This window comes from Gobio gobio (genome assembly GCF_949357685.1).
Source record: "Gobio gobio genome assembly, chromosome: 22".
Taxonomy (NCBI): Eukaryota; Metazoa; Chordata; class Actinopteri; order Cypriniformes; family Gobionidae; genus Gobio; species Gobio gobio.
Genome location: NC_137118.1, coordinates 18,042,894 through 18,070,540, shown reverse-complemented (window position 1 = coordinate 18,070,540; position 27,647 = coordinate 18,042,894). Strand labels below are relative to the sequence as shown.

The 27,647-nt window shown below is 39.3% G+C and overlaps 2 protein-coding genes across 3 annotated transcripts in view; one reads left to right on the top strand and one right to left on the bottom strand.

Moving 5' to 3' along the window:
• Positions 1-1,801: 1,801 nt before the first annotated feature.
• On the top strand, positions 1,802-21,711 carry plpp1a (phospholipid phosphatase 1a). Of its 2 annotated transcripts, none has more exons than XM_079805279.1 (6): positions 1,802-2,240; positions 10,584-10,735; positions 14,219-14,499; positions 16,664-16,721; positions 18,253-18,429; positions 21,194-21,711. In XM_079805279.1, the coding sequence occupies exons 1-6, from the start codon at positions 2,183-2,185 to the stop codon at positions 21,308-21,310; spliced, it is 843 nt and encodes a 280-aa protein (XP_079661405.1). In that variant the 5' UTR covers positions 1,802-2,182; the 3' UTR covers positions 21,311-21,711. The 2 variants fall into 2 exon arrangements, with proteins under 2 accessions (XP_079661405.1, XP_079661404.1); XM_079805278.1 differs by lacking the exon at positions 10,584-10,735 and adding an exon at positions 4,642-4,796.
• The window catches only part of mtrex (Mtr4 exosome RNA helicase), a 45,192-nt gene continuing 39,135 nt past the window's right edge, over positions 21,591-27,647 (bottom strand). The window contains exons 24-27 of the mRNA XM_079805277.1: positions 26,924-26,980; positions 26,132-26,294; positions 24,924-25,028; positions 21,591-21,850 (exon numbers count right to left, since the gene is read on the bottom strand). Of these exons, the coding sequence (XP_079661403.1) occupies positions 21,798-21,850; positions 24,924-25,028; positions 26,132-26,294; positions 26,924-26,980 (378 nt within the window). The 3' untranslated portion in view covers positions 21,591-21,797. The remainder of the gene's footprint in view (positions 21,851-24,923; positions 25,029-26,131; positions 26,295-26,923; positions 26,981-27,647) is intronic.

Below are 27,647 nucleotides of genomic sequence, written 5' to 3'. Positions count from 1 at the left end.
ATTAGGGTTGGATCATGATGTCGTTTAGGTTTTTTATAATACCGGTGGCAAACCGATACTACTTTTAAAACGGTACTGGTGCCTGAACCGATACTTAAAAATAAATAAAAACCACAAAATGACGTGGATTACATTAAAGAATGGCTCTTTATTGGGAAAAAAATTAATTCTTTAAATTGAACAATTTATTAAAAGTTTAAAGTATACTTAAATATATAAATAAATACAAAACACAATTTACTTAACAAATTCACGATTCAGGAACCTAAGCCACCTAACCCAACTATAATAGGCCTAATTTACAGTTTTTTTTACCATCCATCGCTATGACAATTTAAAAGTATTGAAAAATGTTCATAGCGATTGTAAAAAAACTGTAACACTAAATAACAATTAGCTACAGTAGCTACTAATAACAGCAAAGTAGTAGGTAGGGATTGGTATGCTACAACCCAGCTTCAAGTTTCAGCTATTATTTTAGCAGAAATATGACCATTATCTGACTAAATATTTTAGAACGCGCCTTATTATTTCCATGGCGACGCGTCATGCTTCTCACGTGACAGACAGCAGCCACAATAGCGCTGTATGACATATTGGTTATATTACCGGTACTTAGATATTCCTGCAACAACAACGTTTACATTCTGCCACCTACTGGTGGTTTAGTTTAATGTTTTCTTTCCAACATTTCTTATTTGTATATTAAAAAATATTTAAAACAATCTCATTACATTTTTCAGTGTAAATGACTTAATTTGATTGGCAACAGCCCTACAGTGTCTTATTCTAATTTAATTTATAGATCAAATTTAAGAATATAAAATGAAAACTGAAGCATAGCCTATAGGCTATTTAATAAGATTATGGGAAAATGCCCTTCATAAAAGGTAAAAATATCAAAGATATGCAGATTTAAATATGTCAAAGCTGATTGAACACTGGTGAGACTATTGCTTCAGAATAAATTATATTTACAACACATTAAATTCGGAATATATATATATATATATATATATATATATATATATATATATATATATATATATATATATATATATATATATATATATAAACTAGTTAACTATATAATGTGTTTATGATATAAATAAGACACGTAGTCAAATTATAATTGAAAGGATTGTTATTGCTGCTTCCATAGACATCAGTGTGTATTTTCGCTAGTACTTATGTGTATTTAAATGTCTGAAACCTAGAATAAACATGTTGAAAACACTAAATAGTTGTGGATATGTGATGAGCGCTGAGCGCTTCTGTCTCTGGCTCAACGCCAGCCAAAGCGCGAAAGCACGTTTGAATAGAGGTGGCACCGAAACTCCGCGATCTGATTCGGTCCGTTACATTACCGGTTATATACGGTTTCGTTACCCAACCCTAATTATAATATAGTATTATTATTCTAGTAGGCTTCTTATAATCCTGTATTTACAATACAATACAAGGACAAACATGAAATTGCAATTTTAATCCTCTCAAATAAATAAAACAAAATTGTCTCATTAGATGTTACATTTTTATGATAAATCCACTATTGTTTTATAGATTGTTCATTGTTCAATAGTCTATAGCCTACACTACTGCAATTGTATCAGAAGAATAAGAGTAATCTCAAGGGAAACGTAATTAAATGACAGTAATTCATTCACTAAACCCAACACTGCTATTTGATGTATATTTTTATCAGACAGTCTTTTTTGACGACTCATGATATGGTTCTAATTATATATGCGGATGGGCGTGGCTAACTCTGAGAGTCACGCGATTGGCTGTAATGAGCCTCAGCTGTTGTCGGTCATGACAGCTTGCAGACGCTCGGCAGTGTGCGAAGACACCCGAGTCCTTTTAATCTGACAGGCTCGAAACATCACATACCGGCTCGTCATCGCTTATTCTTAACCTCATGCGATGAAATGGTCGTCTTATCTAAGGAACTACAACCAGATAGCAAGCTCAATTTCCTCTCCGGCTGATTATTAGTCGTCTTTACGCAGTCAATGTTATTAAGAGTGTTTGAGCTCGCCCGTGCAGCTCATTTCTCTTTCAGTAGAGCTCTAGAGGTGGACGCTCCGTCAGTCTGTTTACTCTGGGAACACTAAGGACGCCCTAAATAAAGACTTTATCTTCACAACTGACACACAGAAGGACACTGACACGCGGCACGATGTTCGAAACCAGAGGAATCCCCTTTATGTTGCTTGACATCGCGTGCCTAATACTCGGTAAGCATTATTTTATTAAGCAGCCTACTTCTTATTTCATGAATTTGAATTTATATTGTCTTGACTGCAGTTAGTCTTATAGCGGAGTGACTGTTATTGATAACCTGTTTAGGCGTTCATAAGCGCTGTACAGAAAGACACTAAAAGCGTATCTGGACATGTTGCCATGCACGTTATTTATTTGCATGAGATTCAACATTGCAACAGGAGTACTCACAGAATAACCACGCACGACACCCATAGTGTGCGTCATAATGCATACTGGAGCCCTCGTAATACACTCATCTTGCGTTATCAACATTTCCTCAGGAACAGGGCGTTACCTTTATGCAGAGATTCTATTCTGCATAACAATGACACGTGAACCTCAACTGAAAATCCGTACAAATCTCTTAAGAAACCCTACAGCCTTTTAAGCAGCAGCCCATATACTCTACTATAATAATGCATACGATATTATATCATGGTAGTGTAATATCAGCACTCTCTCTCTCTCCGAAAATTTTCCATTTTCGTGAGAACACAGTTCAACTTCCCAATGTGACAACTAGCCCCGGTCTCTCTTATGTCACATGATGTGATTTTTTTTTTTTTTTTTATCCTTATCAAAATAATCACAAATGACTGAACAAATTGTGGAAATCCATGTCAAAATATGGGGGAATCATGTAATATAATATGCATAATCTAGTTTGTCAACAATAGGCTACTGAATTGCACAATTTATGATAGAAGTTTTGATCTGTATTTTTTTTTCCAAGCACTTGGGGATTTTTAAAAAAAATGTTTTTACACAAAGAACAAACAGATTGGACTTTTCACAAAGTAGCCATTTGAGTCACTTCCATAAGAGGGCTGTTCGTTCTGTCCTTTGCTAGATGTACAAAGATGGAGGAATGATTTTAGCTGAACTTCAGCTTTGATGATGTATAATATCTCAACACGTATGCTGTTCATTTTTCGAATTCAAAATTAGCTCACGGTCAATGGCTGTCGTGTAGACACTTGTGTGTCACGTGTCTTTCTTCTTTGCAGGGAAGCCTAATTGGTTTCTGCGTTTGCAAATATATATTTGCATATCACTGGTATCACCTAATCTCAAACTATGAGACTACACAGAAGAGCAGATCAGAACTGATGGGTTTAAACCCAAGTCTTTCCCAGTTGTGTTTGATTGGTCCTTGAATTACAATGGGGCTTTATTGAACAATTAAGCTTTACCTCAATTCAGCTCTTCTTTCTTTCAGGCTTGAGCAGCCAGCTTTATCTATATGTGTGCGTATGTCACATGCAATCAGCGTCAGTAACAGACCCATAGTCTTTAACTGGGAGAGGAGCCTCAGGCTCTATGAATGAGGGTTTGTGTTGTTTTCCCATGATGCTTTGCAACAGCAGCAACAATAGGCCGAGGCTATAGAGGATTCAAAGTTTACATACGAGCTCTCACGTTACAATTTAAACCGTCAGGTCGCATTAGTGCAATACGGGATAGATAAAGACATTAGTGTCAGCTAAAATTTAAGAGGCTGTAAGTGATTATAGCAATGGGTCTGGAATGAGCACTAAGGAAGGATAGACCTTGATGATGAAATTAGCACCATTCAAAAATGCATAAAAAATATAATGATGAACGGGTTTTTAACTTATGAATTAGTTAAAAGAATCTTGTATAATTTCTTAGAAAAAAAAAAAAACTGAACATAACAGCTTCCCTGCTTTTTGATATTTGAAAAATGTTTTCCCACCAAATCAAAGTCATGTGGTGCAACCGCCTCAGCAAGCATGCTGAAAAAAACCAAACAAAAAAAGACAGACTCATAAAATATTGTTTAATGTAACTTTTAGCAAGGTTAGTCCCCCAATAAGTTATTTATGATTTAATGATTCATGATTTTAAACATATTACAAAATTGCAAAACAGTTGTTTTAATGTAATTACGTTTTACCTGATGGTTACACCACATGAATAATTAAATCTAAACTTTTCTGAGTACATTTCTAAGAACTTCCTTTAAGGAGTGTTTCCCTTGTAAAACTGTCTTCAGGCACTGTTGGCTGTTTTACATATTGCACATTAAAATACCGGATATTCAAAATCCAAAGGTATGTTTACACAATAAACATAGTACTGAGAACAGGAAACGTGGTATTTTTCGTGTACAGACATCAACGTTGTTAATACGGTCCCTGTTTACACAGATCCGCGAAATCAATTAAAAACGCTGTATTATTCATGCCAGGCCAGTAGTTGGCGATGTCACGTTGTAAAGAAACATCCATTATGTAATTGTTATCGCTTAGGGGGCCAGTCATCAACACTGGAAATCAGCCCTTGCGTTTGATTGGTTGGTAGACCCTTTTTCAAGTTGTTAACCCATTGTTAACCCTTCTTCACCCACAGCCGGCCTTCCGCTTGCAGCGTTTAACCTGGGTAAAATCAAACCGTATCAGCGGGGCTTTTTCTGTAATGATGAGAGCATCAGCTATCCCTTCCACTCCAGCACAGTCACCTCCACTGTGCTCTACACATTGGGCTTCACACTTCCCATATGTAGTGTAAGTAATCCCAGATACAGTAGCATATACACACTACATGCCCAGTGTCCTCCCTCAAAAGTGCACTCAAGCTCGTTTCAAGGAGTGTTTTCCAATTCATTTGAGAGTTTAATGGACTATTGCAGTCACAGGAAGTGGCCCTTTATTGTAAATGAACAAACAGCCAAATAGACACAGAAGTGCAGCTGTTTCAACATGACTCCTGCCCTCTGAACAGGTGCAAACTGCAATTTCAGTTGAGCTTTGTTAGTTGGAGTGAAAGCAGCTGTTCAAGTCACTTCATCTGTGATCGCATTAGGCCATCTAACATGGAAGAGAGAGACCACTGTCGACTGAGGTTGTCTACACTGGAAGTGAAGTGAATGGAGCAGGTCAACTTATGAAAATTAAATTGGTTCAAATTCCTTAACTTTACATGGGTTCTTTTATAATAGCAAAATAATGTTACATTTAATGTTACATGAGGAGACCGAATTTCTGTGTGAATTCTTTTTAGGGACAAACAAAATATTAGTGTTGTATCGGTTCATTTTAGAGATTAAAAAAAAAAATATATATATATATATATATATATTTAACAATTTAAATATTAATAATTTTAATGTTGCAATTATTATACTGCACTATATAGTATTGTGATGCCATGTGTACTGTAGCATTTACGACAATAAAGTTTTATTTATGTATTTAATTTAGACAAAACATTATCACATTTTAATATCAGGCCATTTATTGATTATCGACCATAATATGAAAATAATTCAGCCCTAATTTTCAAACTACAATCGATTTATGAATGATTTTTACGTATTTAGAAATTCTTTCTACTTGTGTTTAAAAAATGAGGACCAATGTTACTTACCAATCATAACACTATATATTAAACATGAGCTAAACGAATTCCTTTTGTAAATGCGTATAAAAAAACGTTATGACATGCATACATACTAGGGATGCACAGATATGAACATTTTTGCCGATATTGATAACCGATAATTCTTTATATTTGAAATCCAATAACGGATATATTGGCCGATAAATCTAAATCCAATTTTTTTTATAGAACTTTTGAGAGCCTGATTGCAAAAACAAAAGTCTCACCATTAAAATCCATGTCCCAAGGACACAATTTTATATAGCCTATATGACACTTGGGATGCACATGTTGCACTTAACTGTATTTTTCTTTTTCAAAGTGATTCCAATCATATTTCAAGCAATTCAAAACTATCAGATATATTATGCATTCCTAATACATACAGTTAAAAACAAAAGCTGACAGGTCAGAGACTTAAACAAGCTGGCTCATTCAGAAGTTATTTACATATATAATAAAGAACATTCATATGCCCCCTTTCCATCGAAATTACCCGGAACAATTTGTACCAGGAACTTTTGCCGCGTTTCCACCACAGGGTACTTTCCCCAGGAACTAGGAACTTTGGTGTGGTACTCGGTGTGTTTCGACCGCAGGAACCAGGGTCTAAATGTAGTTCCGGGTAAATATATCCCCCTCCAAACCAAGGGGGAAATCCTACACCCGGAAAGCAGTACCTTCCATAGGGGCAGCCATTGCTAACGAAGCCATCACCTGCTGTTAGCATTCCATTGACTCCCATTCATTTTGGCGTCACTTTGACAGCGAATAACTTTACATCTGAGGCGTTTAAAGACTCCATTTGTCCGTTGTTTATTTCTAAAGAAACACAACAGTGTATAAAAGGCTCCATTACATTGTATCTTACACTATCGCCCTGTAGAAGCCGTTTTTGTAAAAATAGGCTAACGATTGCGTCATAACCATGCAACTCTCTGTCGCGGAATAGAGAAATTACCGTATATACCCGTAAGGACAGGATGCATTAACTTAAAATGGCGTACTGGCGTTAACTTTTAAAATAAATAAATACTATGCAAAATGACAATTATTAATCAGAATACTTACCAAAAGTTGCCCCTGCTCACGCTCTCTGTCTCTGCAAGATTCGGTGATTCAGATTTCACTTTGCACAACTACTAGAAGACTTACAACTGTCAGACAGGTTGCTCACGTCACCAAGCTCAGTCTGAGGCTGCGCAGTACGCTCAGCCATCAGGAAGTGAGTGCTTCTAATTGACTTCACTTTTCTGCGTTGAAGTCTATGGGGTCGCTGTGTCCATTTCTTTTACTGTCTATGAGTACCACCCCAAAGTTCCTAGTTCCTGGGGAAAGTTCCTGCGGTGGAAACGCGGCTATAGTTTGTAAATAAAATAGTGCTGGGGAAAAACTAATCACAATTAATCGCATCCAAAATAAAAGTTTGTGTTTACGGTGTATAATTATTATGTATATATAAATACACACACATGCATGTACAGAGTATATGCATGCACATATTTCTTAAATATATACATGCATGTGTGTACTTATACATACACATAATAATTATACACAGTACATGCATAAATATTATGTTAACACAAACTTTTATTTTGGATGCGATACATGTTTCCCCAGCACTAAAATAAAATAATTCCATTTCAGACAAACGGAGAAGAAAAAAAAACGTAAACTAAAAGGTGTGAGTCACATAAAAAACACTTCCAGTGTAGATTGCAATCTAGTTGTGGCGTACCGTGATGGACTACATGAGTCCGGTGTAGACATTGTGTATTGAAGCAAGAAAATTCGGCAGCTTGGCTAGGGATACTCTGGGCATGTTGCTTGTCATCAACTTCTTAGCCAAGGATGTCCACAAGTACAAGAAATTGCCTTTAGTAGCTGTTTCAGATTAGCTCAGGTTTGAGGTATTTTTGGCTCTGAATTTAAACACACCCTCCTTCAATCTACTGCTGCTGCTTTTTTTTTTTTTTTAGACATAACTGCAAATTAGCTAGAGTTTGTGGTTTTCATCATGTGAGGGTTCTTGGGTTTACCCACCAAACCACAGAAACTTCCTGAATATGTTTAGGAAGGGTCAACGTTTAGTCACAAATCTAGTACTCATGTTCAGACGCCATGCATGACAGTTTGTGTAAATAATATCGAAACACAATTCTGCACACCAAAAATCTAGACCTGATGGAAGGTGTATCAGGAATAGTGTGATCCGTCTGGAATGTGATAACAGTGGATAGTTGATATCTTCTGGAGCACAGATGCCATACTTTTGCCTCCAATACATCTCTCCAAAAGTGTTCGATTAACCCCATATGACATAACCCTCAAGATTGAGAAAACCTCAAACGTCCCATAGTGCAAGATTTAGGGTTGACCTCTATGTAAGCAGCCCTCAGCTTCCACTTGCCAAGTCAGGCAGCGTGCAAGTGATGATCTAAAGCGATCCGTCCGCTGTGAATGTTACACCAATGACTCTGAAATCCCATACGTTCGGAAAGCACATCACACACCATGACAATGCAGCTTTCACCGGAGGCAGCAAGAAGATACGCTGTAATGCTAGGAGACTTCAGTGGGGCTGGGTAACCTGCTCCGATCCACATGGCAGATCGAGCAGTTAATGGACGTTAACACGCACACAAGCATCTCAGCAGACCATATTCACTAGGGGTGTAACGATTCATCTACTACATCGATGTATCGATTTATTTTCCTACGATCTAACTACATCGATCTGTGCTCGGCAAGTTGGCCTTCCGGACGACATATATCGATCTAACATCGTTTTAAAAGGTAATCAATCGATTGTATCGATCATAGGAAATAACGCATTGGATTTAAGCACGTCAGACTTTAAATGGATGTTTTTTCTTAGCACTTTTAATGATAAAGGCGTTAAACGTTACTCGATTCAGTCTGCCTATCTGTGACATCATCGCAACGCACGCACCAGCAGCAGCGCTAAGAAAACAAAACAGCATGGCGGATGGCAGAGGAGAAGCCAACCAGCGAGAAATTATCAAGCCACCAGGAGAAAGAGCTAAGTTAGTAACGTGTTACCTGTACTTTCAACCCTTGCTAAATGTTACCTGTGCATTCCTGACACCAGTGTGCCAGCAGAGCGAGTTTTTAGTACTGCTGGCAACATAGTGAACGCACAGAGAAGTGTTCTGCGGTCAGATCATGTTGATATTTTTGAAAAAGAAATATGTAGAGTCATTGAAGAGTAGTTGGTTACATTTTATCTTTTGTTAAATATTGTTTGTTTATTAAACTGAGAGTAGTAGCAGGTTCAGCCAGTTTATTCAAACTGAAGAAATGTTGGTTGCACTTTATTTTTGATATTAATATTGTATTTGTATTATTTTAATGTTGAAAAACAACAGCAAAAGTAACAGGTACACCTACTATTAATTAAACCTGAAGAGAAGTTAGTTGCACTTTATTTTTGATATTAATATTGTAATATTATTATGTTGGATAACAAAAGCAGAAGTAGCAGGTTAACCTACTGTTGAAATTTTGGTTGCACTTACTGTGCTTTTATTGAAAATGTATTGAATATTGAAAATGAGAGCAGAAAAGGTTAACTTCCTGTTAATTCAACCTAAACTGTTGGCTGCACTTTATTCAAATAAAATTTGAATGCATTTGCCATTAATTGTTGTTTACTTGTTTGTTTATATCCATAATATATGGATATGGATACCTGATTCCCTTACAAGAAACAACAGGAATCTAGGAAACTTCACCTGCACTGACCAGTATCCAGATATTTATTTCAGTCACACAATTTTTGGCTAAAAAGTTACTGAATCGATTTCAAGTCACTGAATCGTTTCGGATCGTATCGTTCTAAATGAACCAAAATCGTCCTTGAATCGTATCGACAACCTCAAATCGTGATACGAATCGAATCGTTGTTAAAACGAATCGTTACACCCCTAATATTCACTGCATGTTGGGTAAATGTCTTAATCTCTGCCACATGCTTTGCTGCCACGCTTGAGTAACCCTCATGTCCCCAACAGGCTTGTAAAGTTTCTGACCGTCCTACCACAGTCACCCTTCCTCCGCTTTTGTGACGTTTATGTTGCCACTTTAACATTTCTAACTGTGGTGGAGCAGCATTTAAGAGCTCTTTTATAACATCATGGTGTGAAAAACCATGGGGAAAGGGACTATAATACTTGTTCACACACGTCTTTCATCGCCAGTGGGAGTGTTTAGCGAATGTGGCAACTACCAATGGTAGACCGTGAAGCTCACATGATCTGTCTCGCGAGATACACTATAGTCAAGACTAGTTAGGACGGAGAAGTTAATGTTACTGTGAGTGTTTATGGTTATCTATATGGTCTACTCTGCCCACATTCAGTGATATAATAAAATGATGCATGGAAAACCATGTCAGCAACCTCAAGCAATAAAATCACTGTCAGTTGTGAACAGGGCTTGAAAGAAAGAAAGAGAGAGAAAAAATATTTCACACCATTCATTGGTTTATCAGAATGTTCTGACATACAAATACTCAACGCTCTTCCCATCACCATAGTGTGCTGTTGAATCATTTGAGCTATTTTTGACATGTTCTTCCCATGTCGGCCTCAAAACCACTGGAGAATGCATAAAACAGGATATTCTAGTTTAAGTGCTTTGTTTTCAAAGGCAAAGTGTGACTTTTATCCAAATTTAGCCCAGGCTGCCACACCACCTACTTTCTAACCCTTTGTTCATAATGTGTTCAAGTAGAAAACCTAATGTCTGTCTAACCCACAGCCTTTCTTTCTGTACGAGCAGCTCCCTGAGGAGAACGTCATTTGCTTGAATTGGGGAGAATAGGGTACAAAGCACTCTTTTAACCTTTGTTTTTGTTTTTTCTCTCTCACTACTTCTTTTTTTGCTAGTTGGACTCCCATTCGCAATACTCACAATACAACACAAAACATTCAAACGAGGATTTTTCTGTAACGATGACTCTATCAAGTACCCATATAAAGAAGACACCATTTCCTATCAGTTAGTAGGAGGAGTAATGATTCCTATCACTGTGCTTACTGTAAGTGCCCAACTGTTTGTTACTTACAGCTCACCCCCTCTCTCTCATTGTGTCTCAATGTTTGTGTGCTTCTCTGGTCAGTACGACTGTTCTCATGCCAGCTTGAGAAACAGAATAAGATCTAACCACAGTTCAAAGGACATACAGTCCTGTAGATAGATGCTTAAAGGGATCGTTCAATCAAAAATGAAAATTCTGTCATCATTTAGTCACCCAGTTCCAAACCTGTATGATGTGCATTCTTCTGTTGAGCACCAAATTAGATGCTTTGAAGCGATTTCATTCTGTCCTTTTCCTTACAATCAAAGCATACAGTGACCAGAAGCTGTCAAGGTCCAAAAAAAGTGTTATGAGGCTTTGTTACTTCAAACTCGCAACAACCGCGTGACATTAATAACGGCGCGCATTGAAACAGTTGGAATATATTGGGCCCTGTTTACACCTGGTAAGATGCGTTTTGGTTGATTGGAGACGCATACCCGTTTAAATCGGCCTCTTGTCCACTTTCAAACACGTCTGTCCTGATTTCTTCAAGGGGAGGGAGATATAATGGACAAAATAAGCTCGTGCAATTTACATATGAACGCGACTGGAGATGACGGAAAACCAAACCGAGAGCATAAGCTTTTGTTTCTGTTTTGATAGCGGCAAGATCTAGCCTGGGAACCAGCCGAACTTAGCCCCGCCCACAACATTTGTATTCGGGCAGTTCGGTCTGGACTTGTTCCGTTGTGGAGCAACTATGCCCGAACAGGAGCTGTTCGGACCAATCAAATTGACAGGGCGGGCTTTATACGATGATAGACAGATGACAAACAGTAACGTAATCATCCACGTCACCAAAGCGCGCTTGGGTTGAATTTGTTCTAATCCTAAACGGAGAACTTGTTCGTATATGCATTAACCTTCACTATTTCTCTCAGAAATGATGATCGTGTTGGTAAATACTCTGTGTATCCTTAAATTCTTTTTTACAACACCGGCAAAGATCTTAAAGATTCTCTTCCAGCATGCGTGCGCTGCAGACAGGGCTGCCAAGTTTTCACAACAAAACCCGCCCAACAGCTTCCCGTGGGGGTTCTCCGGAAAAAAATGGCGTTTGGGGGGTAAAATGTGTGTGTTTTTGACAGGGTTGCCTGGACCCAACACAGGACCCCGAAGTGTCTGCAGAGATCGTGATTAGACTCCCCCTGCAACTGCCTCATCGACACGGCATCTCAATAAACCCGTCTCCAGCGTGTTGCCTCCGATCATTCGAATATTGCACTTTAATAATTATTTAATCAACATCATCCTCAATAAACCCGTCTCCAGCATGTTGCCTCCGGTCCCTCGAATATTCCGATCTATTATGACCTCTGACCTGTAAAGCTGCCAGAATAATAATAATAATAATACGCTGTTTGTTAATTGGCCAGAGGAGAACTGGCACCCCGACTGAGCCTGGTTTAGGTCACCTGATGGGGTTTTGGTTTCCTTGCCACTGTTGCCTCTGGCTTGGTGTGCTCAGTTGGGGACACTACATTTTTCAACTAAACATCGAAATCTAATTAATAAACTAAATTAACCATATAAACTAAATTACTGATCTAATTATTGATCTAAAGCCCACACTGTCACTGTATGATAATTGAAGTGAACTGATGACATCAGCGTTTTCTCCAGAATGGCTATACAGCTGAATAAAATTATGCTGCATTATTTTCCTGTTTAACACTGTAAAGCTGCTTTGAAACAATCTACATTGTTAAAAGCGCTATATAAATAAAGTTGACTTGACTGACTTGACTAAAATTCGCATTCCTGGGTCTAAATATCACATAATTGGGGTCGCTTCAACCCGCGGACATGGAAAAACAGCCCGCGGGAAAACCGCGGACTTGGCAACACTGCGTGCAGTTGAGTTCTGTTGACATTTGACAACTAACGTTATGCGTCGCTCCATTGCTCTGACTGGTTTTAGGTCTATCCAATTGAGGTCTTTCCTGGTTCGGTTGAAACAACCCATAATCACAGCCCAACGGAGCAGTATCAGACTCATATTCTGACAACGTCAGGCTACACAAGATCCTTTTTTGTCTTCAAACCAAACTTGGGTCTTCAGCCGACAAAGTTTAAATCCCATCTGGCTAGCGCGCTTCCCATGATGTTTAAGCGTTAGCTCAGTAGGCGATCTTTTGTGGCTGTTCGAACACATTCGACCACTACAAAACCAATCCGGTCGATATGACTTTTTGACTGCCTTTGGAGGTGGTCAAAAGTGGACAAGCTCAAAACGTTTTAGACCCCGTTCACTCCTATACTTGGCGTCATCCACTTATGATCCGATCGACCAAAACGCATCTTAATACCAGGTGTTATCAGGGCCTTGGAGTCATTTGGACTACTATTATAGCTCTTTTTGAGTCCTGACAGTTTCTGTGTTCTTTAGGTGTTTGGAAAAGATTAACATTCTTTACAATTTTTCCAATTGTGATCAAATGTGTTGTTGCGACATCAAAGTTGTACATTTAAATGTAAATTATTTTGGGTGAACTATTAATTAAAAATGAACATTTGTCAAGCAGTATTAGACCTCAAAATACTTAACTGGTCTCCTACCCACATATATTCTCCCATTAACCACAGAAAGTCTGGTGGGGAGACGTTTAGACTAGAGTTGGAGACACTGTGGTTACATCTCATAACTGTTTCTTTAATGCAGGCTTTTTATCTTCTGTGATACTGTGTCATTTCAACACTGTCCTTTTAAGGGTATTAGAAAAATATGTTTAAACTGAGCTTACCTATTATGGTTAACATTAAATACATACACACACACACACACACACATTCACATCTGTATAACCTCACAGTCACCCATGTGAGCTCAAAGCACATATCCCTTTGCCTTATTTAGGTTACTGCTAATGTTTATCTTGAAAAAGCAGAATTCTATGCATTTGAACTGGCATATTTTAGTATCATCTTAATGCATTATTCATTGATCATACTCCTCAAAACTACAGAAAGTCACTAGACCGTAGTTAAGTGTAGACACCATAAAACGAGAGAGACTGAAGTACAGTCCATTCAGTATGTTGTACTGGTGTGTACTTCATTCTTGATTGTTCAGTTGATGAAGAAAAATCTTCAGAAGGACAACCTGATTTGTGAAAACTAGATCGTAGTCCCATCCCTCACAGCCTTCAAATTAAATATGGTGTCTACTCTGATCAAGGACAATAGGGATAACCTCTAAAGGAGGCAATGCAAGCATGGGTAACTGTGATGTAAGGGACATTTTAGGGAAAGCTAGCTGCATTGTCAGGTGCTTCTGCTGTTCGATCTTGTCTTCAATTCTTGTACGTGTGGACATCCTTGTGTGAAACAATCATCAAATAATCCTCATATTACAAATGCGTAACTGGTTGTAACAAAACTGTTGACTTTCTCACCAGAACAAAGAAAAGTAATGCTTCATTGCTTCCTCTCCCATCACAGATGATCATAGGGGAGTGCCTTTCAGTCTATCTAAACCGCATCAAATCAAAGTCTTTCTGCAACAGTTATGTGGCCAGTATCTATAAGGCCACTGGCACCTTTGTGTTTGGTGCCGCCATGAGCCAATCACTCACTGACATTGCCAAGTATTCCATTGGCCGGCTGCGGCCACACTTCCTGGATGTGTGCAAACCGGACTGGGCGCAGATCAACTGCACAGGAGGGGCTTACATTGAGGACTTCATCTGTACTGGCGACACTACCAAGGTCAATGAGGGAAGGTAGGTAACACTTCCTTTAGGTTCACTAGTTGTTATTCTTAACCTTAACACAGGGGTGCCCAATCTTGTTCCTGGAGAGTTCAGCTCTGACCTGCTCTAACATATCTACCTGGAAGTTTCCAGTGATCCTAGATCTTGATCAGTTGGTCAAAAGATGATCAAATGATCAAAGAGTTTGATTAGTTGGGTCAGATACATTTGGGGTTGGAGATCACCTTTGTGGGGAGTAGGCACTCCAGAAGTGGGATTGGACACCCCTCCCTTAACAAATTAATTAATGATATATAGCACTTTTCTCATATGGTGATCCATATGGAAAGGGGGGAAATTAAATCTCATCCACCTGAATGATGCAACGGCAGCCATATTGCGCCAGAACGCCCACGACACACCAGCTTATCGGTGGAGAGGAGACCGAGTGATGAAGCCAATCAGTATATGTAGTATAGGGATGATTATGAGGCCATGATGATGGACTGAGGCCAAATTTGGCCAGGGGTTACACCCCTGCTTTTTTCCAAAGGACATCCTGGGATCTTTACTGACCACAGAGTCAGTACCTTTCATCCAAAGGACGAGACGCACTACTGCAGGGTTGTCCAATATTTCTTCTGGAGGGCCAACTTAAGGTCTTTAGGATCACATCTAGGCTGGTGTGATGGTGCTACTATGCATACCCTCCAGGAGAAGAATTGGACACCCCTGTACTTTTGTGTCCTACTCTGGATGGAAGAGTTGTTGTAAGAAAGGGAATTTTGTCCTTGAGGTGGAAGTAGGAATCCCTCAAATTAGTTCCTCAATGTGGTTCCATCCTGGAAAGTTCCTAAGTAGTCAACCCTGCATCTGCTTTCATTATTAGAGAAGCTCGTCCCTCAGAACATCTTCAGACAGTTGAATCTTACATGAAATTAGACATAGTTTTAAGGGAGTTGCTGGAAGGTGTCCAATTAGCAGAACCCGTTCATTTGTGACCTCAAGTGTGCAGGAGTTCTTTGTATCTGGCATTGAGAAGAAACGCCCTCATTAACATTGAAATGAAGGGCTTCTTCTGAAGTGTTTATTGTGAATCCTTTTTGGGTCAGTTGTCCACACAGTTGGCCACCCAGGCTCTTGGTGGAAATCTGTGGTTCACACGCTGTAGCGGTCTCTAATCCTGCGGTAAGCCATTTCAGAGCACGCAGGGTTTCTGTTGGGGTTCTTGGGACAGACTCAAGGCCAGCAGAATCCCAGGACCTCTCAGAATGCTCTCATATAACGTAGGTGTGGTTCCCATCTCTCTCTCACCTCTTCAGTGGTTGTCTAGTGTTTGCCTAGGAGACGATGCCATTTATAGAACAAATAAAGAGCAGTATGGGTCTGAGCCCAGAATAACCCGGATCACCTTTCACACGGGAGTGTTCTCCTCAGGAAAAAGGGATCTTCTGACTAGATAAGCAAGCGTATTTGCTTGTAAAAGGGGTGAGAAGTGTAAAGGATTTACAAATCTGAAGCATTTCTTTGAGTGCCGTTTTGTCCTCATAGAGATCAGGCACATTCACATTCAGTCTGCAATGCTTTATTTCAGCTTCTCCACCTCACAGATAATTCACTTTAGCTCTACTTTGACTCATGACTGGGTCTGTAATTCAATCAGCAGGAACATGAAGATCTGGCCTCATTATTTTTTGCAGTGGTTGACTTTATGGCAGTGCTGTGCTGATTGGATGTTTCCAGATTGATTTGCCGTCACTAGGCGGATGCTCCCAGTCGACAAGTGGTCTAAGCTTAAGTAAACAGGAACACACAAAAGCCTGCCGGATAGCCAGACCCTCCCTCTCTCTGACGCTTTCCGTGCTTCCCCTGCCCCGACCCCACCGGTCAACACACATCTCCCCCGAGCATGCCTCTATCACCCGGAAAAGGGTGTGTGCGTGCTTTTATTTTTTAAAGGGACTGTTTTACAGGACCAAATGGGACAATGCAAATCTTCGCCCAGTGTGGGTTTCAGTGTTTAGGATTCCATCCTGCCAATTTGTCAAAGTAATTGTTAGTTTGTTTTTACAGAGTTGGAAAAACAAATGTCAGCTTCGACTTTAGGGCTTCATCCTGTTGCACATGTCTACATGTATTAAGTAGTTAACAGCCCTTCTGCATTACCCACATTGATTCTTTTGTTGTTTTGCAGACTCTCTTTCTACTCGGGTCACTCCTCTTTCTCCATGTACTGCATGTTGTTCCTGGCAGTAAGTGTCTTTTCATTATACTTTGCATGTCATTTGTTAGGGATACGGTTCACCCAAATGTCACTCGTGTCGTTTCAAGCCTGTATGACTGACTTTCTTCTGTAGAACATAAAATAAATATTAGTTTTCTCCCCCCATACATTGAAATTCAATAGGGTCCAATGTTGTTTTGGACCCCATTGACTTTAATTTCTATTCTTCAAAACATCTGTTATGCATAAGATAAAAATGAGTGCAAGTTTGGAACAACATGAGGATGAGTAAATGACGACAATCTTAATTTTTGGGTGAACTATCCCTTTAAATTTAAATTTGTTCTCCATTTTATAGAGTATTCTTGTACTGTATAGCACTGACGTCCTTGATTATTTAACATTTAATCTACAGTGTTACATAACCAATAACCAACAAATGGATCCAATGAATACCATCATCGTTTCGGAGTGACCAGGAAATGGAATAAATCATGTGGATTTTTGTTTTACCACATTGAATTTTCCATTGGAAAATCCCTATTATGTCACAGTGTGCTGTATTGATTCCGAGGAGCAATCTTAAGGAGTCTTATGTCATTCTGCTTAACTTCTCCATTACAGCCTTGTTAGCAAACACAACCTACCATAATCTTATCACGAGAGTAAACTTTAAGGACATGCGGTTAAAGTTCGTAGCACATTTGACCCGGGGTCAATGTTCAGCAGCACAAGATAACATTGTATCATTTGTTTTGCTCTAAAATGAGCCCTCGATACGGAAACGAACTACCTAACCACGTGTTCAAATGTAGATTACAAGCATTAACCACATAAATCTAAACGAGAACCCATTCTTGAGCTTGTGTATTTTTTAAAGGGGGTATTTTTAGAGACCTCCAAAGATTTCTGGGAAACTTTACCCAGCGTGGGAGATTGTCCCATCAACTCTTCAAAGTAATCTTTAGCTTGTGTTAAGAGTTGATAAACAAATGTCAGCTTTGATTTTAGGTTTTCATGCTGCTGCACAAGCACGTCTACATGTATTGGTAGTCAAACAGACCATGTTTTGCCCACATTGACTCCTTGTTGCAAACTATCGTTCCACTCGGGTCACTCCATCAAACCTCTAAATGAGTAATGAATTTGACAACAAGACCTGTAATGTGATCGTATGATGATTAATATTTAAGCATAATCTACATTTCTTAGAGGTCCGGCGTAGTCAACATAACTCGAGTTTGAGTTCCTGTTAAAGGAAGTCTTTACTTTGAGTAGGTGGAACGGATGGCAGCTTTGAGTCATGCCAAAATGTTTTGGTATGTTCCCCTTGGGCACGAGATAAAAATGAGCCACTTTGTAAACAGGAAAAAATTGGTAGCATGGGATCTGTAATAACAAACACTTTCACAGTGTGCTTCAGTCAACATGACCATGTTAGTGAGGTCAGCACGTGAGGATCAGTAAGTCACATGTGCTGTATGAGTTTGCCAGGCAGTGTATTTTAAACTGCTCATATTTAATGTGCTTTAACAGCCTCTTCCTTTCTTTATCGAAAGCTTTATCTTCAAGCAAGAATGCAAGCCGAATGGGCACGGCTCCTTCGACCCACACTCCAGTTCTTCCTGATCGCCGCCTCCGTCTATACAGGACTGTCCCGTGTCTCAGACTACAAACACCACTGGAGTGATGTGCTCACAGGCCTCATACAAGGAGCCATCGTGGCTTTACTAGTGGTGAGTGATACGATCAACCGCAAATTGACCAAAGTTCACCAAGAAATTAACTTATCCCGGTGTTTTCCTAACCTACATGACTGTGTAATGTCTGTGTAACAATAGAATCAGTGTTAGTAATTTTGCTGTGTACTTTTGTCATTTGAGATTTTTTTATTTTTTTGCTTTATTTCAATTCAAAACAATTTCTGATAGTTTAAGGGTGCATTTACACAATAACGATGTACTAAAATGGGAAGTTTTTCCTCTGTTTTTCGTGTACTGATGACAACGTTGTCAAACCGATCCCTGTTCACGATTAAAAATGCTGTGATCATGCCAGGCCAGTAGTTGGCGGTCATTTTGTAAAGACTCCAAAGAGCCTTTAGTTTTATCATATTATTAAAAGGCAGATATACGCTGTACCAATTATTTCAGAAAAAAGCCGAACTCGCAGAAGGAGTGCAGTGGGCGGAGCTAGAGCACGCGCACACACACAAACCATTCTTGGCATTATCCCTCCCTGGATAACTTTCTATTCACTAAACGTTCGTGTTGTTTACCGATTGCCAACAAACACAGACATTTGATGCAGTTTCACTCACCACCGCCTGCGGTTTCGACTCATGACAGGGAGCAAACAAACTTCATTGCTGCTCTGGAAAAACAAACTGCATCCACTGTTTAACGCTGGGTTATTTGGGAAGCTGAACCAGGTTATCTTTCCCTCAGAACAAAAAAAAAAAAAAAACACTTATTTGGTGACATTGTTGAATTCATGTTCTAAAAACAAAATGACAGTGCTGCTGACAGCTTCCGTAACCCGAACGAAACTCGTTAATGTGTACGTGCTGTTCCGGGAGAAGTGCCCATACAAGGAATTTTCGCCCTTTGACGTCAAACAGGGCCATACTCGGGAAAAAAACTTTCCGAAACTTATTCGAATCCTGAAGGAGTGTATTTGGCACAGAAATACTCCATCATATGTCCACCTCGTTTTTTTTTAAAATGTTGGCCATGTTTAGCGTGAGAATACAACTCCTTAACAGTGTAAATAAGTCAGAATGCATGAAATATAATTTGGTTAACAATAAAGGCCTGTACACACCGGGACGAATATCGCACGGGCTTATCGCCAGCGTTTTTCGGCGCGTCTGGAGTGTTCACACCCAAGCGATTTCCACTGGCGTTGCGCCGAGTGAACGTGCACATTCAGTAGATGCGCTCTCGGTACACAAGGTGGTGCTGCGGCACTTTACGCTTCTGACACTCGCTTGTCACACAGAAAAAGAAGAGACAGTATTTACGTGCTTGCCAAAACCACAGATATATTATGTATATGACCAAAACCATTCACACACTTTTTGCTAACTGGCAAGCAGCATTAGCAGCCCATCTTCTTCTTTGTCTACTTACTACTACTTCGTCGTATCAATGCGTGCTCGGCAAGACCGATTTTGTGCTTGAGCGCCACCAAGTCGTGTTTTACGGTCACTTCAGCAGCCCCAGGCACGTGAACAAAAGCGCGGATCTCATTGGTCGGCCAGTTTTTAACGCGCCGCGTCAAAATAAAAAAACGAACCAGAGGCGGTTTTTTTTAAATGACGCTTTTACGCCTGCCGTTTTACGCTTCGGTGTGCACACTCACATTGGTGCCCATTGTTTAGTCACGAGGCGCTAAACGTCGGCGATAAACACGCGCGAAAATCGTCCCGTTGTGAACAGGCCTTAACTCTGCGTTCACACCGCCGCCGACGAGTGTCAAACTTTGCTCTGGCATCGACACTGTAGAAAGATTCGTGGACGCGCTGCCGCTCTGACGTAGATCGAATGCTTGGTCTTTTTTAAAACTATTTATTTTTACTTTGTTGTATTTTTTTTCCCCAAATATCTGAATAAAAAGTTTTTATTTTGGGAAATTTTACTTCCCTACACAAGCATAATATTGATTTTTTTACTTTTATAAAAACATGTAGTTTCTCTTTAGTTTGAACAAACTTTTGAGACGCGAGCGAGCTGATTCTTTCCAATCAACTCACTCAAGATTCAAATGATCTGGTCAGAGCAGAGACCTTCAGCGCTTGTGTGTGCGCGTCTGACAGCACACAAAAAAAAGTTACCAATGACAAATTTTACGATTTATTGTAAATGAAATCATATTTAGGTTACGACTCAGTTGTTTGTGAACTAAATCTACTGTAAAGGGGCGAGCTGTTTAAGCATGAAATGTTTGAATGTGGACATGCCCACATTTGTGTATAACGGTCTGAATGGGGTTTAAGTAATAACTAAACATAACGTAAAACAACGCAAATTAATGCATTGTATGTTTCTCCCTCAGTTTCAAATGATATAAAACTAGTTTGCATAGATTTCCTCTTAAAATGTTAACACATTCTACCCTGTAACCCATTTAAGCTCTGCGTTTAGTACATTATACACCCCACGTATTTTGAGCAGTAGGATGAAGAATATCAAATTGCTAAATAAATATTCTTTTAATACTCAAGAACATTAAAAATCAAAGTACTTTTACAGGAGTAATATTTTATTAGGGCATCTGTATCTGATTTGTGCACTGTCCACCACTGCTCAAAACAAGGTCAAAATCTGTAATCTTTGCAGTCTAACTGCCCAAGTCCTCAATGCAACTGTCTTTGTTCCACAGGAAACAGTGACAAGTGTTGATATTTTAAGAACTAAAAAACTTGCTAAATACAGAACATTGATATTTCAGGCTCTGCAACTGTGACTCAATTACATCACCTCCTCTCACACCCTACAGGTTTTCTGTGTGTCGGATTTCTTCAAAAAGAAAGTTGAACCTCAGAAAGAGGCCGAGATCCCACACACCACCTTACAAGAGACTCCTACGAATGGAAATTACGAGAACCCAAGCTAAGCTATCATGAACCTCTGCCAATGGGAAGGGGTTTCAGCGTGCACCCACTACGAGGGCAGACCACTAGGGTGGAAACCTGTGAATGTAACCTTGCTTTCTATGTTCTCCAGATACCCCTTTCTGGGGGTCTCTTTATGGACGCTGTCCCATGTTGCCTTGGCTGGACTGCTTCTGCTGCTACCACAGCTTCCTGTGTATCTCCAAATACTAATATAAGTGTACCTCTATTATGCCACAAAAGAAAAACTTTTTTTTATCTGTATGAAAAAAAAAAAAGAATCACTATACAGACTTTTTTATTAAAATTGTTAAAACTGTATGTACAATATAATGCGCTTTTATGATGAAAACAAGAACCCATTATGCTCGTTGATGAACAAATAAAACAATTGTTCCATGTACATTCTGTCCTTCAATGTTTTGATGCAAAATGAACAAATGTCTTAAAAAAAAAAAAGCAAGCGCTCAAAAAACAAAAACTCAGGATTCACAGGTAAAGACTGGCGGCAAACACGATATCCCTCTTAATCTTCGTTATACCTGTGAAAAACAAGAAAACGTCTCGATTTAGAATGAAACCCATAGCCACCCTCAAAACACCGACATGAGTGGAAACTGGAAAGGCAGTCAAAGTGTGGTTTAGAACAAAGCTCTGTTTCAAAATCTAGTGCTGCTGCCTAGCTAGACAGCACTTTGAAGATTCATAGACGTGCTACACGACACTTCAGGCTCTTCCATAAGTTCTCATTTTGGCCTATGTTCCCACACTATTCCCTACATTAGGAACTTTACAGCTGCTGATGGAATGGCAACAGCATGTTGGCGTTCTATGATTTTCTGACGTTCTACTGTAACCGTCTAATACGGGAGAGTAGCCGATTTCCCAGACTTTAAAACATGACAGATTAGATGTTTTATGGTTATGTGGCATTTTAACTATCTGTATATCATTTAAAGCCAAAAGCAATCCTTCTCTTTTTTTTGACAGAAATTGTCATTTGTGAGAAAATTCTTCCTCACCATTGACAGAACATTTCTGGCTTGCCATGTTTTTTTTCACTGTCATAAGGTAGAGGGCGCTTGTATGTATCTTATGTAAGACTACGGAAACTCCTGGTCAAAACATGCCATGATGATGCAGAAAAGCGATATCATATGTAAAAACATGATCAACATTAAACAGCATATGAATCAAAACTGCCTGTTACTGAATGAAATGTCGACCCAGGTCGAGGTTTAGGACTGTGAAGCTTTGGGGGTGTTGATGGACTCAATCTACTCCATCTACGTTTTTCTCATCATTCTCAATCCGATCTGGATGTAGTCTGAGCAAAAAGCTGGGAAAATCCTGTTTATGAAACTTACCCATAAATCAAGGGTTGATAAAAATACATTTATAATATAAAGCAAAAACAAAACTGGCAAATGATTAAATGATCCATTACATTGTCCTCTATTGCAACTTAGTGATGTTTTGCATTCTTTCACTATGGTAGTTAAGAGTTTACTTCTGGTCACCGTTCCATCAGCAGCTGTTACTTAAAGATTTAGTTCACCCAACATGTCGTTCCAAACCCATAAGACCTTTTTTCATCTTCGGAACACAAATTAAGATATTTTTGATGAAATCTGAGAGATCTCTCACTCCTCCATAGACAGCTATGCAGCTACCATTTGCAAGGTCCAGAAAGGTAGTAAAAGACATCATTAAAATAGTCCATGCGACTCCAGTATTTCAACCTTAATGTTATCAAATGCTTATTGTGCACAAAAAACCAACAAAAATAACGACTTTGGCGAGAAGAAATTCTTGCATAGAGTTCTGTCAGAACGCAGCCTCGCGATTGGCTAGCTCCTGCTTCAGCATCACATGGATGCGTAGTGGTGCTCAAGTGAACAGCGTCGGCCAATTGTAAGCCGGCATTCTGACATAGAGCTTGGAAGTGCTGCAGTGTATTTACTACGTGAACAGCATAGGAGACTGACACAGATGAGAAGAAATTGTTGAATAAAGTCATTATTTTTGTTTGTTTTTGCATACAAAAAGTAAAATCTCGACGCTTCATAAAATTAAGGTTGAACCGCTTGAGTCACATGGACTATTTTAACGATGTTTTTGCTACCTTTCTGGACCTTGAATGTGGTAATTAAATTGCTGTCTATGGAGGGGTCAGAGAGCGGTCCGATTTCATTAAAATATCTTAATTTGTATTCAGAAGATGAACAAAGGTCTTACGGGTTTGGAACGACATGAGGGCGTGTAATTAATGACAGAATTTTCATTTTTGGGTGAACTAACCCTTTAAAGTCCCTATTACTCCACTAATATAGTGCACTGAATGAGTCAATGACAACCAGTGACCGAAGTTTGATTCTGAATGCAGCGGAAGTGGTGTGGACACCTTCTAGTGAGACGCAGGAATTATTTCGGCATAACATGAATGTCATGCCGAATCCACCACACCACTTCTGGTGCATCGGTCGTACACTCATTGTAAAGGTGCATTATGAGATTGAATGATTCAATGTCCACTATGGTTTCAGGCACCAAGAGCGCACTTTATAAGGGTATAGGGTGCGATTTTCATAGAGAGTCTCATCTGGTTTAATGGAACAGAAAGGAAGGGAACTCTAGTTTCCCTTGAGTATGGAGGTCTGTTACAGCCATATGAATGCAAAAAGCATGTGTTCTGTATGTTTTGCGTTAAAGGATTAGTTGCTGATAATTTACTTACCCCCATGTCATCCAAGATGTCCATGTCTTTCTTTCTGCAGTCAAAAAGAAATTAAGGTTTTTGATGAAAATATTCCAGGATATTTCTCCATATAATAGACTTTAATGGGCTCCAAACGGTTCAAGGTTCAAATGACAAATACGAGCGTGTTCATAGATATATCGTTCGTAGATGCCTCATTCTATTGATCCGTGCAGGCGCTAATGAGGCATCTACGTATACATCTATGACCATGCTCGTATTTGACCTCACTTAGCGGAAGTAATGGCGGAGCTCAGAGATGATCACGTTCGTCTGATAAGAGGTAAAATAATAGCATAAATACTGCACGGTTTCTTGCAGAAACTGATCGGTTTGCTAGATAAGACCCTTATTCATCATCTGGTATCGTTTAAAGCCCTCTGAAGCTGCACTGAAACTGTTATTTGGACCTTGTACCGTTTGGAGCCCGTTAAAGTCTATCATATGGAGAAATATCCTGGAATGTTTTCATCAAAAACCTTAACTTCTTTTCGACTGCAGAAAGAAAGACATGGACATCTTGGATGACATGGGGGTGAGTAAATTATCAGCAAAAGTTTATTTAAAAGTGAACTAATCCTTTAAGTACTTTCAGGGGGGCAAAAGCATGTAAATGAACTTATTGATGAGTCAAAACACCGAACAGCCATATTGACATGATCTTGGATTGTGGCTTTATAGTTAACGTTATCTTATATCTCAAGCCCACAGGTTCTCAGAATGTGATAAATAATTAAATCTTTCCAAGACGGTTTACCAGTCAAGTGCTCAAAGCTGCCCACAATAAACTGGATACTCTTTGCACATGGCTCTATTTAGCTGAATGAGTCACACCATGAGTCTACGGCATGTCCTACCCGTTGCAAACTTGTTCTCCAGCTCTGTGTTTCCAATGGCCTTGGCCGCCTGGCACATCTGCCTCAAAAGCTCCTCCAATCTGCGCATACAGCGAATAATACTGCCTGAGAGAGAGAAAAAGTGTGTGAGTCCACTGTGCTCACTACATACCAATCACATATGGTCATTTTCAGTGCTTGTAACCCATAGTTCCAATGTCCAGTTGCATTAGAAATGTTTATTTCTTAAGAAACCTTTCTTGGCACAAGGGGCTTTACTGGCACGATGGTCTAAGCTCTCCAATGAGACCAATTCAACATGAGGTGAAAGGGGTATAGAGAGAAAGAGAATAGGGGAACTTCTTAATTTTTCATATAACATCTCTCCCCAACTACAATTTATCACTACAAGTGCTTTGCTGTTTGCTAATGCACATGAGCACAGCCAAAATCTCACTCAGGAGCTGGAGCACGGGTAGATAGGGAATTTTTTTTTTGACAGTAAGACATGAGATCCACATTTCAAGGCTGCGTCATGCTGCGGACACGGCCAAATCTCAAAGCAGAGGCCTCTGGGACAAGAAAGACATGTTGAAAAGACGTTTTAAACCCTTTCATTTCCCAACACATCTCATGCTGTACTTATTTAGTCAGGGCCAACAACAACAACATCGCTGATTCCCAATTTTCTTACAAACTAATTACATTTGTTCATTTCTGGGAAACGGATGATACGAAAATAGTCTTTTTATAGTAGAACTCAAAACAAGCCATTGTCAGGAACTAGAGCTGGGCAATATGGGTAAAAACAATATTTTTGTTGTGTTAGCTAGTGCATTAAAAGTGTGATTGAGCCCAGACAGAGTCATAATATGGACCAAGCAGCCACTATTATGTCAATTCAAACATCTTTAAATGCAAAAAGAAATAAAATAAAGTTAATATACAAATATAACATTTAATACATAATATTCCCCTACATATATTTTAAATATATTTACTTTTTTTTAATAAATATATTTTATACAACACCTTATGTGGACTTTAGTGAACATTCATGAAAAATTATTAACTGAAAAAAATTATAGGAAACAAAACTGGCCAAAGTAAAAGTGCCTTACAATCAAAGCATTACGTGTATACAAGTTAAAATCGCTAACATTGTTAATATGTGAAAGCTTGATGAGCAGAAATGCAGTATGTTTGGGACTGCTGTTGTTCTGTTGTACCTTCAAACACATCTGTCATTTTGCAAATCTGAGCGAATGAGGAACCGTTGGCCCAGGTGTAGACCACATCCATCAGGTGCGGGCGGAACTGATTCAGGTAAGAGTCCTCGTCTATTTCCAGCTTGGCCTCCGCGGACACCTTAGCAATTCGCTTGGCACATTCCTAAAACCACAGCAGAACTTGAGTCATTCACGACAACATAGGCCAGTTCACACCACAGTCTCTCAGAGCTTGTTTTCACCGATTGAACATGCCGAATCGGAATTAGAACGTCTGAGACAGTTAAGACGAGATTCTAGATTCTTTGAGCGCTTATGGTGGTGGTGACATTTGGAAGACTTGAAATATGGGGAACAATTTAGGCAAAAGAGCACCCAGGACATTCTGCAAAACATCTGTATGCCATTCATGTTTGGAAAGACATCAGGGTGAGTAAATGGTGACCATTTTAGTTTAAGGCGGCTCTCTTTATTAGTATTAAAATTTTAGTAACAGTTTGTACACCCTCAAACTGTGAACAGTTTATCAACACTGCAAATGTAGTAGTGAAATGAGGCCATCAAACTGACCTACATGTGCCCTCGCAGAAACTCTTCACACATAGTAAAAACACTGTCAAACTGTTCAAAATAGTGTCTTTGGAAGATCAGACTGACCTATCCGCATAATCCGTGAATGCAAACAGAGGTGGGAGTTTAAGCGTTATTTGGTAAATAGTGTGTGTGATAGTGAGCTTGTAATGTGAAGAATTTCAGGGTGGTTGACCAAGTCCTCCCCCCTGAACACGCTACCTGCATCTGTCGCAGCGGTCCGGCCAGCTGCTCCGTCAGTTTGGGCATCTCATTAGCCTGTGGATGGAAAGAGGGTCAAAAAGAAACTGTCAAAACAAATATACCACACATCTTGACAGAGTGCACTTTAACTTTTTAAATTATGCATAATGGGAACGTGATCTGCCAGGTTTCATGGGAGAGGCTTTAATTTGAGTTCTGAACACCATGAGTCAGCATGGATGATGTCAAATATATGTTAAAGATGGAATTACTTCTCAACAAAGCAACAGGTAAGCTCTGCATCATGTGACAAAATCCCTTAATTAAACTGAATGGCTAATGTCAAGTAAAATTATACATTTTACTTACATCTTGAAAGCATGTGAATATACATAAAATACTTTGCTTTTAAGTCACTATGTACAAATTGCATTTCTTAAACATTTTAATTAACAGGTTTCATGATATCAACATTTTTGATACCACTGAAATTTCATAATTCTAGTCACCAGGGTTCATGACCTTGGAGCCACTTTCACCCAGTTTCATGGTAAAATACCACAAGTTTAACATCTCTCTCTGCTGCCTGCTGAGGGATACTTTTTCTTTCCATCCCAGACTTTCCCACCAGCTTATGACAGGTGACACTGCTCAAATTGACAGATGACTGACAAGAATTAACAGCTGACCAAGCGGACATGCACGACAAACGGCACAACAGGGTCAGACATAACACTGGGTG